The sequence below is a fragment of the Sorex araneus genome, chromosome 1 (assembly GCF_027595985.1).
Source record: "Sorex araneus isolate mSorAra2 chromosome 1, mSorAra2.pri, whole genome shotgun sequence".
Classification (NCBI taxonomy): domain Eukaryota; kingdom Metazoa; phylum Chordata; class Mammalia; order Eulipotyphla; family Soricidae; genus Sorex; species Sorex araneus.
The window spans coordinates 24,378,531-24,399,112 of NC_073302.1; the positions used below are offsets into that span (position 1 = coordinate 24,378,531).

Consider the following 20,582-nt stretch of genomic DNA (forward strand, 5'->3'; position numbering starts at 1 on the left):
AATATATTCTCTTGATAACTGTATTGCAAACCATAATTTTGTCCCAAAATGGGGGAGGACAGAGAGAGAGAGAAGAAAAGTGATTGTCATAGAGACATGCTGGGGGGAGTGGAGCTGGAGGAAAATTGGGGACGTTGGTCATTGTTGGTGGGAAATATACACTGGTGGAGGAATACATATTGGAACACTGTATGAGTGAAACCCAACCATAATCAGCTCTGTAACTGTATTTAACAGTGATTCAATTTAAATATATACATAAATTCTACCAAAGAAAATTAAACACTTTTTAAAAGAAAAAAATAAACAGATCCTCTATTTTTCAAGTTTGTCTATAAAACTTTTTTTTTCTTTTTTACTTTTTGGGTCACACCCGGTGATGCACCGGGGTTACTCCTGGCTCTGCACTCAGGAATTACTCCTAGTGGTGCTCAGGGGACCATATGGGATGCTGAGAATCGAACCTGGGTCGGCCATGTGCAAAGCAAATGCCCTACCCGCTGTACTATTGCTCCAGCCCCTTGTCTGTAAAACTTTGAAATTGTCCTTACTGATAAAACGTGATAATGTGGATAATTTATCTTTTCAGTAATTTTTAATGACACATTTTGGATTTCCTCTGCTTTCATTAAATCAATATTTTAAGGATAATAAGCAGTCAAGTCAGTTTTCTTAGTTACTTCTCTCCTCTCTTTAGGTGGTGGTGCATTAGTTATTGGTCAAGAACAAGACAAAAAAGGAGAAGGATTCAATCCAGCAGAGTCTTTTGTGGGCTCCATCAGCCAGCTCAACCTCTGGGACTATGTCCTGTCTCCACAGCAGGTCAATTGCATTTTCAGTGTATGACAGTAATGAGATGCAAAGGTACAAACCTAGTAACAATGTGAATAGCCTAATGATACCATATCTTATTGTAGCCTCTTAGTTTTTTGGATTTGCCACCTGTATCATTTGGTTCCAGTGGGCATAGACTAAGCCAGTTAGAGGTTATCAATTTTAACTTTCAGTGTTTCAATAGTCACTTTCAAAGTTTCAGTAGTAACTTTCAATCTCTTGATGATGCTTTTAAATTTTATCAGAAACTACCAGATTACAGAGCTGGGAAAAAATCCCAGAGAGTAATACTTCAAATTTCTCTGACAAAAGATACACAAATACATAACTGGTACAAAATTGTAGACAGATAATTATGGATAAATTGGTAGTTAAGCCAATCTGCTGTCTAGTAGTCTGGGTTCTACTCTACCTTTTTTTTTATTAGTATCTATGAAGAAAAGTAGGACTGCATAATGTTTTGGCAAGATTGAACAAATAGTTGTTGAACTGTTTGGCACATAGTCAGGGACTGATAAATATTTGCCTTTGTATATGCTATAATATATGTATATGTAATTTTGTATATGTATAATATATGCTATAACTGTGGCAGAACATATCTGTTTCCTCCATCAGAAATAGGTGAATAATAGAGGGAGCCTATACCATGTCTTAACACACTATCTAAAATCTATGCATAAACTTTCTAACAATGAAATACTGGTGAAAGGAAATGAAAGAAGTGGAAGAGACTGAGAGCTTTCCTGATTCCTATAAAACCTGCTTCTCTCAGCCTCTACCCACTATCTCTTACCTAACGCAGTGATTTTTTTTTAATTTAAGATATAATAACTGGTTCCTGACATAGTAAGGTGTATCTAAAGATTCTTTCTTTAACTTGCAGGTGAAATTGTTGGCTACCTCATGCCCGGAGGAACTGAGTAAAGGAAATGTGTTGGCCTGGCCTGACTTTCTGTCAGGAGTTGTGGGGAAAGTGAAGATTGAGCCCAAGAGCATATTCTGTTCTGGTTAGAATTTCCATCTTCCATAGACTCTCCCTCTCTTACTGTCCTAGGAATTTCTTATGAAAGGAGACAATTTGAAATTCCCAATGAATCAAAGACTGTGTGCCTGTCATCTCTCCAGCCTGAGGATGTTTTCTGTTTTTGTTTTTCATTTCTCTCTATTTCATATCTTGCTCATGCATATGATTTTTATGTATTGTTGAACTCAGTTTGTTAATAATTTGTTGAGGATCTTTGCATCTGTGGTCATCAAGAATATAGGTCTATAGTTTTGGGCTTTTGCTTTATGATATTTCTGTCCACTTTTGGTATCAGGATAATTTTTGCCTCAGGCAAACTGGGAAATTTTCTGTTTCTTGAATTTTTTGAGTGATCCTGAAAAGAATTGGAAGTAGGTCTTTCACTCCTTGAAAGAACTTATATCTTGGCCTGTTTATTTTTTATTTGGGAGGAGACTTTTGATTACTGTTTTAATTTTGTTGATAATAATTGCCTGTTTCTCTGTTTCTTCTGATTCAGCCTTGAAAGCTTATATGTTTCAAATACTTGTCAATTTCTTCAGTTTTCTCCAATTACATAGCTTAGAGATTTTCATAGTAATTCCTGGAAGAGGGTCTGGAGCGATAGTACAGCGGGTAGAGTGTTTGCTTTGCACTTGGCTGACCCGGGTTTGATTCCCAGCATTCTATATGGTCCCCTGAGCACCACCAGGAGTAATTCCTGAGTGCAAAGCCAGGAATAACTCCTATGTATCACCAGGTGTAACCCCCCCAAAAAAAAAATTCCTAAATGAGCTTTTGAATTTCTGTTTTATCTGTTGTGATATCGTTTTTGCTTTTTGGGTCCACCCAGCGATGCAAGAGCAGAAAATTGGATTCGATTGTCTGATTTGTCATGTGCCAGTGTGTCTCTTTATTAATTTATTCAGTCCATTGAGGTTGTGTGAAATTATTGAGATGAGGAATTTACTGCCATCATTTTGTAGAATTTATATATATTTGTGCGGTTTGTTTTGTCTTTTATTTTTTTGTCTTTTAAAATAGCTTCTTTAGCGCTTTTTTCAAACTTGGTTTTGAAGCTATGAAGTTCCTAAGCTGTTGCTTATCATCCTTTTATATCATCCTTCAAATCTGAATAATCTAACTAGATAGAGAATTCATGGTGAGGCATTCATTTAATTGAAGTTTTTTGGGGTTTTTTTGTTGTTGTTCATACTATATTCCACCATTCTTTTCTGTCCTGCAGAGTCTCATTTAACAAATCTTCTGTGAATCTTACAGGATTTCCTTTACCGGTGAGCTCCTTCTTTCATAATGTGCTTTCAATGTTCTGTTTCTATCTTTAGTTTTTGTCATTCTGATTACATGGTGTCCTTACAATTTTCCTATTTTAGTCTCTTTTAGGTTGGACCCTTTGGGCCTCTTAAATATGGGTGCATGACTCCTCAACTTTGAAAAAATCTCATCAGTGATTTCTTTGATTAATGGTTCTTTTTTGAAATTCCCTTCCTGTTCTTCAGGGACTCTGATGAACTGTTCCTCTTGAAATCATCTCATCTCATCTCATTATTCTTTAGTCTGCCACTAATTTCTTTTCAGATTTTCTGTTGTTTTCTAGAGGTTTCCCACACCCCATCTTAGAACTTACTCATTTTTCTCTCGGTTGCTGATACTCTGCTATTGAGGCATTCCGTTGAATCTTTCATTTAACCTACTTTATTCTTCAGTTCTGTCACTTTTGGTTGTAGTTTTCTTTTTACTTTTTTTGCCTTTTGGGTCACACCCAGCATTGCACAGGGGTTACCTCCTGGCCTTGCACTCAGGAATTACTCCTGGCGGTGCTCAGGGGACCATATGGGATGCTGGGAATCGAACCCTGGTCGGCCGAGTGCAAGGCAAACGCCCTACCCGCTGTGCTATCGCTCCAGCCCCATGTTTGTAGTTTTCTTAATTCTGTTCTTTTACTTTTTGCTGCTTTATCGACTACCTAAACCATAGTTTCTTTGTGATCACTAAGCATCTTCATATTCGTGTCCCTAAAGTCATTCTCTGAAAGATAATAGAGTTGACTCATGCTAGTAGATCTTGGCTATTATTTTCACTCATTAGACTTTGTGATCTTTTATTCTACTTTTCCATTGTGTCTGCTGTGCTCTGGGATGAATCTTTGTAGTCTCCCTGCTACCCCACCGTGAGAATGCTCTCAGTGATTTATTACCGAGGAGTAGTTCGGGATTGCCCGGGAATGTATGCTTCCTCTGGGGGTATTGGTGTCTGATGTATGAGATTGAAGAAACAGAAGTCCATATATTTCAGCATTCTAGCAGTGGAAAGTGAAGTTAGGGCTCCGTCCACTCCTCCGTGGATCCCTATTGATTGGGAGGAATTAGAGAAGATGCTGCAAATCAGCTGGTAACTGTAGTTCAAGTGGGGAAGAGGCTAGAATCATTCTTCAGGATGGGGTTCCAGAAAATGTTCCATACTGGTTCTCTATGGTTTTTGATTACGTAAGCATTTTATTTATATTCCTGAAATACGAACCTTCTTTTTCTAACAAATATTCAGCTGACTTCCACTCAAAGAGGAAGTTATTTGTTGACTCAAATTGTTGATCTTAAGTGGTTTTGCTTCCCCTTAGTCTGTTAGCTTGTTTAACGTTGATAGGGTGGATCTCAAATGCTGGTACAATATAGGATGTCAAACCCTTGACCCAGTAATGTTGTCACTATGTTGCTGACAACCTGTGTACTCTGTCCTTTGCCCTCAGATTGCCCGCCGCTAGAAGGATCGGTACCTCATCTGCGGACTGCATCAGCAAACTTAAAACCAGGCTCCAAAATCAATCTGTTCTGTGATCCGGGCTTCCAGCTGGTCGGGAACCCTGTGCGGTCATGTCTGAATCAAGGACAGTGGACACAACCACTTCCCCACTGTGAACGTGCGTTGCTTTTGTTAGACACATTTGATAGATCATGAAAACTATTGGAATAATAACACTTTTCAGGGGCATCAGATAAAAACTCGACACTTCATAGCAAATATTCTTTGAATGCTTTCTTTGTATAATGGATTGTTCAGGGCACCAGAAGGGAATAGAAGATGAAAATTCAAGAGGAATTTCAGCCTAGGTGGCCGAAAAACAGACTGAGAGCATTGAACCTAAAGGAGGATTGCTGATAGGATTATAGAAAAAGATTGCTTGGGTGGGGGGGAGGGTTGGGCCACACCTGGGGTGCTCAAGGTTTACTTCTTGGCTCTGTGCTCAAGAATCACTTCTGGCAGTGCTCATATATGGTGCTGGGGATCAAACCAGAGTTGGATACAGGCAAGGCAAGTGCCTTACCTCTGTAATACCTCTATAGCCTTGAACAAGATCTCTTGAGTCAGACATATCCATTCTCTTATTCAACAATTTTTAAAGTACCCACAATGTGCTAAAGCACTGAACTCCATTCTGGAGATACAGAACTAAAGAAAAGTCTGTCTTCTTGTGGAATTTACATTGTAGGGGGAGAGACTAAAAATGACCAATAAGTAAAATATTAGCTATTTACAGTAAATAATAAGACCAGCAAGACCAGAGGTAGAGTAATAATGGGGAAAAAAAGAAGAAAAAAGGCAGGATTGTGTTGGGTGGTGCATGGTAGGGTGATTAGATAAGTTTCTCCATAGCATCTCTCCCCACCACATTTTTTTCTGTCTCTTGACTCTCTAATTACCACTGCATAGTAAGTTCAACAGGTAAAGAATTTTATCTCTTTGATTCATGACTGCACCTTCAGTACCTAGGCCAGGATCTAGTGGGTTATACAATTTGCAGGACTATTTTGTAAGACTGAATTGCTTGCTGACTGAGCCTGACAACATTCTAGAGGCTAAGGACATAGATAAGGCTGCAGCCTGGTTCCCACTCTGGAGTACTCTCAATCTCACATGCACATGCAATGAAAAAGTCATGCTAAAAATCCCTGCTAGCTGGATACAAATGAAATGTCCCTTGACCATTTGCTCCTAATGGAGATGTGTTCTTGGTCGTGTTGCAGGCATTAGCTGTGGGGTGCCACCCCCTTTGGAGAACGGCTTCTATTCAGCGGAGGATTTCCATGCGGGTAGCACAGTGACCTACCAGTGTAACAATGGCTACTATTTGTTGGGTGATTCAAGGATGTTCTGTACGGATAATGGGAGCTGGAATGGCATTTCACCATCCTGCCTTGGTGAGATAAATCTTGGCAATTATTCATGACTTTATTCTTGCTTCACTGGAGACTTCAAATTCTTGAAACATTTTTGTGACATCTCTTGGTTACCACATATCACTTAGTTAACCGCCAAATGCTCTGGGCACACCAAAGCAGCTCTCCAGACATGCCAAATTTGTTGTGAATGTTTATCAGGTTCATTATTGATAGCAGTTTCTTCTTTTGAAAAAATAATACTTTTTTTTCTGCTTATTTACCTGTAAACTAAGGAAATCATTACTCAGCATCTCTTAAAATTGACCTTGACTGTTACCTTTACATTTTGTAAAACTAGGAAAACATTATGATATACAATGGTTTTGAAAGCAAAAATCAGTGTTGGCTGCATAAGAATAGTATAGTGACTACGATTTACAAGTTGTCTTCATTTTCAGATGTTGATGAATGTGCAGTTGGTTCAGATTGCAATGAGCATGCCTCCTGCCTAAATACGAATGGATCGTACATTTGCTCATGTATACCACCTTACACAGGAGATGGGAAAAAATGTGCAGGTAACTACTCCGTATAATTTGGAAGTCTATTTACATTTTTACTTGACTATATATTTGAATATTTTATATTAAATAAGATACTAGGGCCAGAGAGATAGTATAGGGTCTTTGCATGCAGCTGATTTGGTTTTGATCCTTGGCATCATGTATGATTCCCTGAGCACCACCAGGAGTGATCCCGAGCTTAGAGCCAGAAGTAAGCCCTAGACATTACCAGGTATGGCCCCCAAACCAACCCAAATAAAAATATTAATACAGTGAGACATTATATTCAACTTCAGAGGGCAGATAGAGAAAAGAAATCATCTATCCTTGACTCTTCATAAGATACTTCATAAGATGTAACAAGAAAAGGTGCTTTACATTAGCTTTGTTTCTTCTCCTTCCTGGGGATGAAATGAAACAAACTACTTCATCTGAATGTTGAAGAAATTTTTCAATAGTACAAGAATATAAGATGTAGAAATCTAGTCAATGCACTATGATGCCTCAAGAAGTTTTATGTCAATGGGGCTGGAGCGATAGCACAGCGGGTAGGGCGTTTGCCTTGCACGCGGCCGACCCGGGTTCTAATCCCAGCATCCCATATGGTCCCCTGAGCACCGCCAGGAGTAATTCCTGAGTGAAGAGCCAGGAGTAACCCCTGTGCATCGCCAGGTGTGACCCAAAAACAAAAAAAAAAAAAAAAAGAAGTTTTATGTCAATATGGTAGTCTCAGCCACACAGAATTTTATCTTTGGAATAAAGTGACATCTCGCCTTACCATTTGTTTATATTTTTTCATAACTTTGATAATACTAACCCATCTTTCACTCATCTTCTAAATAGATCTTCCAAATTTAGGTTCAAATTGCACTTAAATGTTGTAATTTATTTTCAATATAAGATATGGCTGGAGCAATAACACAGCGGGTAGGGCGTTTGCCTTGCACGAAGCCGATCCAGGTTTGATTCCTCCCCCACTCTCGGAGAGCCCGGCAAGCTACTGAGAGTATCTCGCCCACGCGGCAGAGCCTGGCAAGCTACCCGTGGCGTATTTGATATGCCCAAAACAGTAACAACAAGTCTCACAATGGAGATGTTACTGGTGTCTGCTAGAGCAAATTGATGAGCAACAGACTGACAGTGATACAGTGATAACAGTGAAACAATGTATTAGCAAGTTATATTAGTAGAGATGTAGGAATGAGGAAATTTGGGTGTATGGATGAAGGAATAAGTTTGTGAAGATCTCAGAACATAGTTTTAATATATTCATACCATTATAATATAGTTTGGTGTATATGTGCTTAGATGTATACACACATAAAATACTGTGAACTACTTTATAAAAGTAAAATTTTAAAAAATTTTAAATACGTATACACACATAAATGGAATTAACCAAACAAGTTGAAAAAAATCTATAAATATTTTAAATTTTAAAAACATACAATATGGATAAGGAAATAGACACTTTTTTATAATGGAAGATACTGAAATTTTAATCTGTAATCCCACCACCCAGAAATATCTGCGTTATAGTTAGGGTTATATTCCTTCAACATGTCAACATGTTCTTATGTGCTTTCTGTGTACTTGTGAATCGGTATGTAGATGTATATTTAAACATATTACTTAAGCAGTACTTTTGTGATAATTTTTCCATATATCATAAATTTCTTTTATCTTCACTAGTTTTGAGAATGGGATTTTAATTCCTGCTTTATTATTCATTTTATGAGTTTTCCACCATTAACTTTGCTTTGTATTTCCAGATTAAGTCATATCTACTTAGAATATAAATCTTTTCACTTACATTCTTTTTTTTTTTTCACAAAATCAAAGTCTTAATATTGAGATTACTTTTTGAGAGGATATCATTTAAAGTCCTTGGCTGATCTTGTCAAAAGGATCTTCAGAAAGACTGAATCGTAGAATCCTCCCCCTTTTGAGAATTCAAGTCTTCTATTTACTCCTATGTTTCCACTCAAGCTCCAAATCTCTTTTATCTATTTCTCTGCTTAGACATGAAGATTCAGCCCCACTGTGTGCATTAAAAGGGATTTTAATGTTCCCCTATCTGTGTGGAAAGGAAAGTTGAATTCTTCTTTATGTACTTCCGTACTGCTTTTCTCTCAGGATCTAACTGGTCCTTTATCTATGGTGGATTTTGTTTGCTGTGAGACCTTACATTGGGTGCATGGGCTCTACATATTGTCCCATAAAAACGGTTTCTCTTTTTCAAGAGCCTGTCAAATGTAAGGCTCCGGGAAATCCAGACAATGGCAGATGGGACTCTTCCGAAGAGGCTTACACGGTTGGTGCCAGCATCACATTTTCATGTGAGGATGGATACCAGTTGGCAGGAGTATCCACAGTCACCTGTTTGGAGTCTGGAGAATGGAACCATCTTGTCCCTTATTGTAAAGGTACATTTAGTATTCCCCACATCGCCATTGTTGGCAAGCCAGAAACGTGGGGTGTACACAGTGTTGATCAATGTCCTTTCCATTTAAAACCCAACTAGAGGTTCATATTTAAACATGATAAGAAAACCTGGAATTGCCCTTGAGTTACTAAACTTTTGCACACTGAACTTAAGAACTGCAATGCTGGGGCTGATAAGATAATACAGAGGGTAAGATACTTACTTGCCTTGCACATAGCTGACTGTTAGGGCGCGGATCGAAATCTCCCTATAACGACAAAGAGACTCCAGAGACTGCAAACAGCAAGCAGGGTTTATTGTAAGACTGGCTAGCCAGGGTCCAACCGCCTACGTGGACACGCAGGTCCAGCAGGTTGGGCAAAAGACCCCGAGCTTCCCCAAAGGAGATCTTATATAGGCCTTCCCCAGCCCTTACAGCAGAGCCTGCGCATTTCATAGCCAATAGATTTGTAATATTGCAAACTTTCTTAACCAATCCATTTAAAAGGACATCACTCCTTAGCCTATGGTTTTAGAGATCAGTATTCGCGCCAATATTCAGGAATGTCCCGGTTCTGGGGGCAGTCCTGGGTCTTGTGATACGGGTCATGTGATATGGGTCTGGTTATCTGGTCTGACCACCACCCTTCTTGCGAACTGGGGTGCCTGTATCTGAATTCCTTGCTCAGGGGCAGAAAATCAAGTTATTTCTTAAGACTCTGTAAAAAGAGTCTTAAGAAAGCTAAATAGATTCCTGTGGTCTGTCCTTGGCCAGATCCTCACACTGACCCGATTTCAAACATATGGTCTCCAGAGCACCACTAGGAGTGAGTCCCTGAGTATAAGCCCCAGAGCACTCCCAAGTGTGCACCATCTCTCCCCACAAAAAGAAATAAAATGTTTTTAAGGCCTAGAGAGGGTGGGTGGGGGAGGGTGCTTGCCTTGCCTGAGGCCAACCTGGCTTCATTCTGATGTCAGTGGGACCCCTGGGTGATTTATGTGATGTGGGGAGGAGAAAGACGGTCACTTTCTCCCCATCTGCCTCTGCCAACCAGGACCTAGGGTTACAGGGTTCTTGTCTCTCCCCGCAGAAAAGAATTTCAAAAGTAGACATGGAGAGAAGTAAAACAGATTTTATTCGGAGGTTTTTGAAAGGAAGGAGGGAGATAAAGTGAGAGAGACAGTGGAGAGGGAGAGTAACGTGCTCAAGAGAGAGCCGGGGCTTCTCCAAGGTCGGAGAGAGCCCCTAGCACTAGACACATGCCAGCACTAGACATGAAAGCATGAACGTACATCTTAAGAGGAGAGATGCGGGCAACACAAGTGCTGGACCACATGAGCTCGGGGAACATATGTGTGCCCTCCCCTTTTTTCAAGGTGGCCTTTATAGGGTTTCTCCAACCTGCCCCAATGTGGGGCAACCTGTCCCAATGTGGGGACCTAGGTCAAAGTCCGTTGCTAAGGTTACCAGGGGGGTTGGGAGTGGTAATGGTCTTCTTTGAAATTCCTTTCTGGGTCTTTTGTTTCTGCAGGGGCTTCTTTGTCGCTGTAGATTAGGTGAGACTCATTAGGCTTTAGTTCCTGTTTTTCTGTGTTTTGCAAGGTCGGCTTTTGCCATTGCCTTGGGAGGGGACCTTCCCTATCCTGCCTACGTCAATTCCATGACACCTTATACAGTCCCCCCCACAATCCCCCCCAGTGATCCTTTAGTACAGGCAGGTGCGGACCAAAACCAAAATGAATTAATGAATAAACAAATAAGTAATGAAATACATCACTTCTGTTCTCCTTTAAGCTGTTTCCTGTGGCATACCAGCTGTACCGGAAAATGGTGGTATTGATGGATCTGAATTTACCTATGGCAGCAAGGTAACATACAGGTAAGGGTCTAAAATTAAAACTATAGTAGGGGCTAGAGAGAGAGTACAGAAGCTGAGGCCCTTACCTTGCATGTAGTCAACCTGGATTTAATTTTTGGCACCACTAAGGCCTCCAGACCCCTCCCCACCAGGAGTCATCCCTGAGCACAGAGCCAGGAGTAAACCCTAAGCACAGCCAGATAAGGCCTAAAACCTGTCACTGTCACTGTCACTGTCATCCCATTGCTCATGGATTTGCTCAAGCTTGCCAGGTAATGAGCTTCCTTGCTCAGCAGATGAAATTTGGGCTCTGTGTCTCAGACAGTTTCACTAGACTCGCCTGCTCTAGTTTTCTATTTGCACTGACTAAGCTAGAACACAAACTGGAAGTAAGTCCATTCCTTAATCCTTCTCCTTACCATTAGCAAGGTCCCTTGTGGGGAAGATGGATTGTATTCATTTTTAGGGGGGGGGGAAGTGTATTTCAAAGCATTGTTTCAGTAGGGAAAAAGAGAATTCTTCCAACCTGAAAACATCTGGACATAGGTAAAATTATGTGAAATAAAACATTCTACTCTATCCCTTTTCTCCATCTTGTTTAGGTGCAACAAAGGACATATTCTGGATGGTGATGAAGAATCATCTTGTCTTGCTAGCGGTTCATGGAGTCATTCTCCTCCTAAGTGTGTGGTGGTGACGTGTTCTAATCCGGAAAGCATCGAGAATGGGAAATATCTTTTGAATGGGCTTACCTACCTTTCCACTGCTTCATATTCCTGTGAAAGTGGATACAGGTAAAGTTCATAAATGCTAGCCACGCTTCCTATATCAGCCTGTTCCTCTATTGCTGTTTAGTTTTCATTTGCATGTGACTTGCTGACTCAATACTTTTCATTTGCATGTGACTTGCTGACTCAGTACTTTTCATTTGCATGTGACTCGCTGACTTCACAGAACTGTGTCCTCGGGCCTAGTTTACAGTAAAGGCCTAGGGAGATATTCTGTCTGTCTTTGATGCTAGGTGCTCCTCTTTAATTATTATAAACAGACATTAAACCTGAAGTCTAAAGTGTATCTGTGAAGCTTAACACAATACCTGATGAGGAGGGGGAAGCAAATTGCTCATCTTCTCTTTAACATTGCACAGGATGCTCTGCTAAGTATCACAGTCACGGTCACTGTCATCCCGTTGTTCATCGATTTGCTCATACTGGGCACCAGTACCGTCTCTATTTGAGACTTCTTGTTACTGTTTTTGGCATATCGAATATGCCATGGGTAGCTTACTATGCTTTGCCGTGCGGGTGGGATACTCTCGGTAGCTTGCCGGGCTCTCCGAGAGGGGCGGAGGACTCGAACACCGGTCAGCAGCGTGCAAGGCAAACGCTCAACCCGCTGTGCTATCTGCTAAGTATGTTAAGGTTTAATCTAGTTCTTAATACTGTAGGAGGTTCATGTGATTAGTGCTAAGTGTGTTTGTGTCTATGCCCTTGTACTGTGAATAGAAGTCAGGCTATAATCAGAAACTTGCCCTCTAGGACCTGAAATGAAATAGATTCAGTGGACAGAAAGTGGGGTCATATTGCCAAAAGTGGTAAATAAAGGGCATGCATGCCAAAGGGATGGAAGGTTTGTAAAATCAAAGGAAGCCTGAAGTCAGAGGGATGAGCTACAGAGTTCCCAGCCTTATGACAAGGGACCTTTTAACCTGCGACCCTGACTTCCTGTCTCCCTAACCAGCCCTACAAATCTGCAGTTCGAAAGACTCAGGGTGCCCTCTACCACCTGCCAATAAGCACCTGAAAGTGTTTAACTTGGCACCAAGTTGTCGTGACATTGGTTTGACTTGTGCATCGTTTTTTTCATTTTTTTCATGGTTCCGCAAGTTTGCTCTGATTTCCCTCGCTCTTATTCGTGGGAGAAGTTAAAATAGAAAGGTTTTATGTATTGAAAGCCCTCTGATTTCTCCTGGCCTTCCTGTTTCATATCCAGAGTTATAAATAAGTAACCAGTGAAAGAAGTGACTTTTTTTCTATAGTTTACAGGGCGCCTCAGTGCTAGAGTGCTCGGCTGCTGGCAGCTGGGATAGAGCGCCACCTACCTGTCATCTGGTCTTCTGCGGCGAGCCGCCTGCCATCAAAGATGCGGTCATCAGCGGGAATAACTTCACTTTTGGAAACAAAGTCACTTACATATGCAAAGAAGGGTGAGTCACCCAGCAAGGACGTTGGGCACCGCTGCCACCTACGGGTGGACGCTGCTCAATAAAATACATCTCCAGGCAGCTCCAGCCAAAGCGATCTGTGTTCATTCGTTTACTGGAAACGGTGTTTTCCTGGGATTAGAGAAATTCATCAAATTAGGTTTAAATAGAAGATATTTGGCAACGTGGCAGGAAGTATCTTTATAATTGCTGTTTTGTTTGGGGGCCACACCTGACTGTGCTCAGGGTTTACCCCTGCTCTATGCTCAGGGATCTTTCCTGGTGGTGGCTGGAGAGCGTACGGGGTGTCAGAGATCAAACTGGAGACAGTTGCATGCAAGGCAAATTCTGCCACCCCTGTACTATCTCTCTGGCCCTGTATCTTCATACTTAATTTTTTTTAACTAAGCAGACATTGATGTGTTTCCCTCCTGCAAACCCAGAGGTAAGCCCTGAAATCATAATGTAAAGTAGATATATCTGCAAGAAAAGCAGATTTTTCTTGTGATTTTTAAAATAATTTTACATCTCTCATTTCACCCAGAGATAGCATTTGAAAAGAATCAAGAAGCAGATGGCAAAGGTCAAATAAAATTTGAAAAACCAGGAAGCAGGGCTTTGTCACAGTCTGTCCTCGTGCTTTCACACTCCAGCTATTTTCTACAGTTGCTTTTCGCATGGTTTACAGCAGCAATAACAGACGAGGCGCCATTTTCTAGATTTGTATGCAGGCTTTATCTGGTTAGTCTTGGAAAAGTTGTATAACCTCTCTGTGCTCCAGTTACCCTCCTACATAAAGTGAATTTATTAAGGATTTGTGATTTCTTCAAAAATTGCGAGAAATAATTTATATTTATTCAAAAGACTAGCCAGGAAAAAAAATACTCAGTAAACCCAACAGACTTTGCCATTATTAATTATGATGATGAGTGGAACAGGGGTGAAAGAATGCAGTTTCCAAACCATCTTGGATGCTGAAGTTCCTTTCAGCTGGTTAGGGGTTGGAGAGATAGTGCAGGGGTTAAGGCATTAGCTTTGCATCCAGACAACCCCGGTTGGAATACCTGACCCCACACACGGTCTCCTGAGCGCAGAGCCAGGAATTGCGCCCAAGCACGACCAGATATGCTCTTCTCCTCCCGGTAAACAGGCATAAAAGAACGGAAAAGGTTAGAAGAATGGCGCACTAATTCGGAGCAGCCACCAGGTGGCGACAACATTTCCTTGCAGAAGCTTTTTGAACGTCAAATACCGTCTGAGTAGCTGTGGGAAGTTCATTCTTTAGACTTTCTTAAATGAAAAAGAAATTCAGACTTATAACAGAGCTTTAGATTTTAAAAAAAGAGATCTTTAGATTTCTGTCATTTCAGAAATTACCTGGTTTTGTGAATGGACTCATTTTAAAAACGAGTTCCTAGTGAACTGCGTAGATAAGACTTTTCAACGATTTTTCATTTAAATATCTGTGAAATCTTTTCTCAAATATAAATGTTCCACATAATTACTAGGTATTAACAACTTTGGTGGTTCTTTTTTCCCCCTGTTCCTGATTTTAAAAGTAACCGAGTGGGGCCAGGAAGGTAGCACACAGGGGTGGAGCACATGCATGGCATATGAACTCGACCCCTGGCACCAAGGGATGGGACCCTGCTGGTCCGGTGCACCCTGGTCCCAAGCAGCACCAACGAACCACCCAAGCCTCTGGCTATCAGGGAGCCTGACACCAATGGGCCCTGGATAGGGGCAAGAGGGAGAGGGGGAGGTGCCCTAGTTCCCAAGCTAAGCTGTGGGAGACCCCAGTCCAAATGATTTTTAAACAAGTGATATATATCACCTCATGAAATCAGAAAATGGAAAAAAAAATGTTTTTTAATTATCGAACATAAATGTTCATATTTTACTGTTTCTTTCCAGAACTGTTGTCTTTACCTATGTTGGTTTGTTGTTTGTTTGGGTGCCACACCCAGCTGTGCTAAGTAAGGGTTTACTCCTGGCTCTGCACTTAGGAGTTGTCCTGGCAGGCTCTGGAGACCGTAAGGGATGGGTCAGCCTCATGCAAGGCAAAGCCTCCAACTTACTGTACTATCTCTCTAGACCTTACCTGTGTTTTTGATATAAAGATCACATTATACATTATAACTTAACATGTTTGTTCTTTTTTTTTTTTTTGGTTTTTAGGTCACACCGGCAATGCACAGAGGTTACTCCTGGCTCTGCACTCAGAGAATCACCCCTGGTGGTGCTCAGGGGACCATATGGGATGCTGGGAATCGAACCCGGGTCGGCCGCGTGCAAGGCAAACGCCCTACCCGCTGTGCTATTGCTCCAGCCCCAACATGTTTGTTCTTAAATCATATGCTTATGGCATAAAAGAAAAATTCTGTATATACCTAATGTCAAATTTATATAAACAGAGAAAGGTCTACTAAAAGAACTGACCCAGGGGATCAGGAATATGTCAATACTCCCATTTATTTTATAGATTTTATATCCTTCAAAGGTTTTTCCCATATTTTTTTCTCATGTGCTCCCTTCTACAAAGATGGACATTTGACAAAACAAATTTTATTCCCTTTTGTGGTTAATGTATTGTACTCTCTTATCATTTAAGAATAATTTTAGTGGCTGGAGTGATAGCACAGCAGATAGGGCGTTTGCCTTGCAGGCCAATCTGGATTCAATTCCCAGCATCCCATATGGTCCCCGAGCACCGCCAGGAGTAATTCCTGAGTGCAGAGCCAGGAGTAACCCCTGAGCATCGCCAGGTGTGACCCAAAAAGCAAAAATAATAATAATAAGAAGAAGAATTTTAGGCCTGATGATTTATAATACAGTGAATGGTGGGGTTTCATACAAAAAATGTTCCCACATCACATCCATCAGCATGTCCCCCCGCCCCAAACCTTTCCCCCATCCCTACCCTGTCTCCCTCAATGTAAGAGAATTTCTGTGGACAAGTTCTCAAGCTCTGTTGCCTTTCACCATTTGTCATTCCCTTACATTGGGCTCCTTTATCTTACGAAGCACTCCAAGTCAGGCCAGGTTCACAAGAGGAGGTATTTTTACCTCTGAAAAGTAGGAAACCAAATCCACCCACCTACAACATGTTTCTGCCAAAGGCTCTGAGAATCTCAATGTAACTGTACTTCTGTATTGCAGGAAATACCATGTAGATGAGCTTAGATTTCAGGTCATTATTATCTAAAGTTATAATATTTTAATGATAGTGGGAAATATTCATGAATCAAATAAGTACAAAGTACACACAGCCACTGATAGGCATATTCTTTCTAAGAAGAAAAGAATCGGGGCTGGAGTGATAGCACAGCGGGTAGGGCGTTTGCCTTGCACGCGGCCGACCTGGGTTCGAATCCCAGCATCCCATATGGTCCCCTGAGCACCGCCAGGGGTGATTCCTGAGTGCATGAGCCAGGAGTGACCCCTGTGCATCGCCGGGTGTGACCCAAAAAGCAAAAAAAAAAAAAAAAGAATCAATAACTGTCAGGAGATAGCTTTATTTTTTTCTGAAAATGGAGCTTTGGGTGAGAAGAGCCATCTCAATACCCTTCACATAAACCTAGTCCACTTTAGTGGGTAAGTGGAGTCGAGAAAACTTCTGTTCTTACCTCTCTTTCTGACCAGCTGTCCGTGTAACATCTGAAACATACAGGCAAGAAAGAAAGAAAGAAATTCATGTTTATTGCCTTTGTATCCACTGCCAATATCAAGTGCGTTGTGAGGTTTATACCATAACTACTATAGATTTTCTTTGTTGTTGTTTTTTTTGTGCCACACCCAGCAGTGCTCAGCAGCTACTCCTAGCTCTCTGCTCAGGCATCACGGTTGTGGTGTCGGAGAGTTCAGGTGGTGTTGGGAATCAAACCTGGGTCTCCTTCCTGCAACACATGTGCTCGGCCCATTAAGCAATCTCTCCAGCCCATCAGCACCAAAGATCTTTTTAATAAGATATGTCCAATATCGTCACTATTACGAAAGGGCATTCTCATTCCTTTCCCGTTCTTCCCAAAGTAACAAGTCTACATGTTTAGCTTGTTGGGTTGGTTTTGGCTTGGGGGCCACACCCAACTGTGCTCAGGGCTTCCTCCTGGCTGTGTGCTCAGGAGCCACATCTGGCACACTCAGGGGACCACACTCGGTGCCAGGGATCAAACCTGAGTTTGGCTACATGCAAGACAAGTGCCTCCTACCTGGTGTGCCATCGCCCCACCCCAACAAGTGTACATTTTTATCTTTATCATAGGCGTATTCCCCAGGAACAACGCATCTTCGTGTGCTTGAATTTTTGTGTACATGATTGTACACTCCTAGTATCTTTTTGAAGCTTGAGTTCCACTTACTGGTTTTTGCACTTAGCTCTGTTGGTATTTGTCACTGTCACTGTCACTGTCATCCCGTTGCTCATCGATTTGTTTGAGCGGGCACCAGTAACGTCTCTCATTGAGAGACTTATTGTTACTGTGTTTGGCGTATCCAATACACACGGGTAGCTTGCCAGGCTCTGCCGCGCGGGCTCGATACTCTCGGTAGCTTGCCGGGCTCTTCGAGTTCGAGAGGGGTGGAGGAATCGAACACGGGTCGGCCATGTGAAAGGCGAAAGCCCAACCTCTGTGCTATCGCTCCTGCCCCTTGGCATTCGTAAGTCAGATAAATTTATTTTAACTGCAATGTAGTATTTACATGTAAGCATGAACCATCTAGGGCCAGGGTGATAGTTTAAGTGGCTGAATGCATAAGTTGCTATGGGCGGCAAATCTCTGGAACCCTTTTACCACCAGGAGCAAATTCCTAAGTAGAGCCATCCAGGAGTAACCCTGGACACTGCCAGGTGTGGCCAAAAATAAAAAACAAAAACCTGGGAGGAAAAAAAGCATGCTCTCTCTCTCTAAGTGATTCATTTTCCTACTTGTAGATGATTAGTTTTTTTCTTTTATTGTTGATATATAGTGATGAAGTTACTATCTGGGTTCAAGTCTTTTGGTACAAATAAGCAAAATTATCTCCAATCCGAACACTAAGAGTTAGAAGTGTTGGATCATGTGATATGATTCAACACTTTTTTCACTTTTTCACTTTCTTTCTGACTCGTTTCACTTAGCATGATCCCTTTCTTTCTGACTCATTTCACTTAGCATTATACAATCCATGTCCATCCACTTATAAGCAAATTTCATGACTTCATCTCTTCTAACAGCTGCATAGTATTCCATTGTGTAGATGTGCCAAAGTTTCTTTAACCAGTCCTCTGTTCTTGGACACTTGGGTTGTGTCCAGATTCTGACTATTGTGAACAGTGCTGCAATGAACATATAGGTACAGATGTCATTTCTACTGTGCTTTTTTGCACCCTTGGGCTATATTCCCAGAAGTGGTATTGTGGGGTCATATGGAAGCTCAATTTCTAGTCTTTGGGGGACTGTCCATATTGTTTTCCAGAAAGGCTGGACCAGTCAGCATTCCCACCAACAGTGAAAGAGTGTCCCTTTCTCCCCACATCCACGCCAGCACTGGTTGCTTTTGTTCTTTTGAATGTGTGCCAGTCTCTGTGGTGTGAGATGATATCTCATTGTTGTTTTGATTTGCATTTCCCTGATGATTAGATGTGGAGCATTTTTTCATGTGCCTTTTGGCCGTTTGTATTTCTTTTTTGAGGAAGCTTCTGTTCATTTCTTCTCCCCATTTTCTTATCATTAATTTTAAAATTCTCTCAGGTACTCTCAGTATACTTCAAATGTACTTCTTCACATTCTCTTTTCCGTGTGCCTTTTTTTAAATCTTTTTTTAAATTTAAAGAAAATTATGGTGTTTCATATACCTAATTCTAACATCACATTCGTCACCAGTGCACCACTTCCCTCTCCCCAGTCTCTTTTTCAAAAGAGATTATTGAGGGGCCGGAACAACTGCAATGTAGTATTTACATGCAGTGGATAGAGTGCTTGCTTTGCACATGCCCAAACCAGGTTCAATCCCCAGCATCCTGTATGGTCCTCCAAGCACCGCCAGAAGTAGTTCTTGAGCCAGGAGTGATTTCTGAGCATGGCCAGATAAAGAAATAGAAACAAACAAAAAACAGTACTGTTGAGTCTCTTTTGTCCTTAATCACTTTAATATACTTATTAATACAGCTTATTTTTAAATAACGTAAAAATAAAACCAGGACCTCACTTACACAAGCAGGCACTCAACCACATCTCAATTATTTTTAATTTTGATTATTTTTTCTGCCTCTCAATTGGTGCTTAGGAGGCTGGAAATCCTCATTAGGGATTCTCAGAGAACTAGGACCCAAAGATGCGATATTAGTCATGCTTCTTGGGCCCTGCGGTGTCAAGAACAACTGGGCAACCTGAACACATTTCAGTGAGTTTATCCTGTAGCGCTGTAACACTATCATCCGGTTGTTCAGTGATTTGCTCAAGCGGGCACCATCAACGTCTCCATTGTGAGACTTGTTGTTACTGTTTTTGGCATATTGAATACAACACGGGGAGCTTGCCAGGCTCTGCCATGTGGGTGGGATACTCTCGGTAACTTGCCAGGCTCTCTGAGAGGGACAAAGGAATCGAACCCAGGTCGGCCACGTGCAAGGCAAACGCCCTATCTGCTGTGCTATCTGGAGATATTTATTATTCTGTGCCTTTTTTTTAATTCTATAAGCCATTTTCCCCTTGGAATTATGGAATAAAATAATATTTTATAATATATGTGTGACCTAATTTTAACATTGTCCCTTGAATATTTAATTTGCATTGGTTTTGTAATGCAAAATGTTACACAGAATAAAATTAAATTTCAGTATTTTAGATTTGTACCATTCCCAATTTTTCCTGATTTAGTAGCCAAAGAAAAATAGGAAACATCTCATCCTCTGTACAAAGTATGAAGAAGAGGGAAAGGAACACCAGCAATGCTGGGGGATCACTAGTGACCCTGTGTTCAGAAAGCATTCCTGGCGGAACTCAGGGACCAGATGCTGTACTAGCAATCAAACTGGAGTTGGCCTGCAAGGCAGGCACCTTATCCCCGTCTCTCCGCCCACAACGTGATAATTTGTAAATGATTCTCTTAAACAAATAAATTAAATATGTTCATTTAAATGGTTATTTTAATTAATTAATTAATTATTGTATCACAATTTCATACCGCTAACAATGAAATGGTGCAGCAATTTGGTAAGACCAATTCTGTCGGGGCAAGAATAACAATTTTTCTTATTTTGTCATTCAGAAATTCATTCTTTAGTATCTTAAGAAACTAACTGGGTCACCAGGGAGATAGGACAGTACTTACGGCACTTGCCTTGCATGTTGTTGATGTGGGTTGGATCTCTGGCACCACATATGGTCCCCCCTTTCCAAAAAAAACAAACAGAGGAGCCAGAGCAATAGTGCAGTGGACAGGGCGCTTGCCTGGTACACGGCTGACCCAGGCTTGATCCCTGGCACCCCTATGGTCCTCCAAGCAATACCAGAAGTAATGTTTTTTTGCTTTTT

General features: G+C 41.2%; 1 protein-coding gene across 1 annotated transcript in view; it reads left to right on the forward strand.

Annotated features, from left to right (window-relative positions):
- SVEP1 (sushi, von Willebrand factor type A, EGF and pentraxin domain containing 1) overlaps positions 1-20,582 on the forward strand; it is a 215,440-nt gene that overhangs the window by 151,246 nt on the left and 43,612 nt on the right. Inside the window, exons 28-36 of the mRNA XM_055140985.1 lie at positions 698-822; positions 1,721-1,844; positions 4,608-4,778; positions 5,884-6,057; positions 6,477-6,596; positions 8,825-9,007; positions 10,802-10,886; positions 11,468-11,659; positions 12,904-13,071. Of these exons, the coding sequence (XP_054996960.1) occupies positions 698-822; positions 1,721-1,844; positions 4,608-4,778; positions 5,884-6,057; positions 6,477-6,596; positions 8,825-9,007; positions 10,802-10,886; positions 11,468-11,659; positions 12,904-13,071 (1,342 nt within the window). The remainder of the gene's footprint in view (positions 1-697; positions 823-1,720; positions 1,845-4,607; positions 4,779-5,883; positions 6,058-6,476; positions 6,597-8,824; positions 9,008-10,801; positions 10,887-11,467; positions 11,660-12,903; positions 13,072-20,582) is intronic.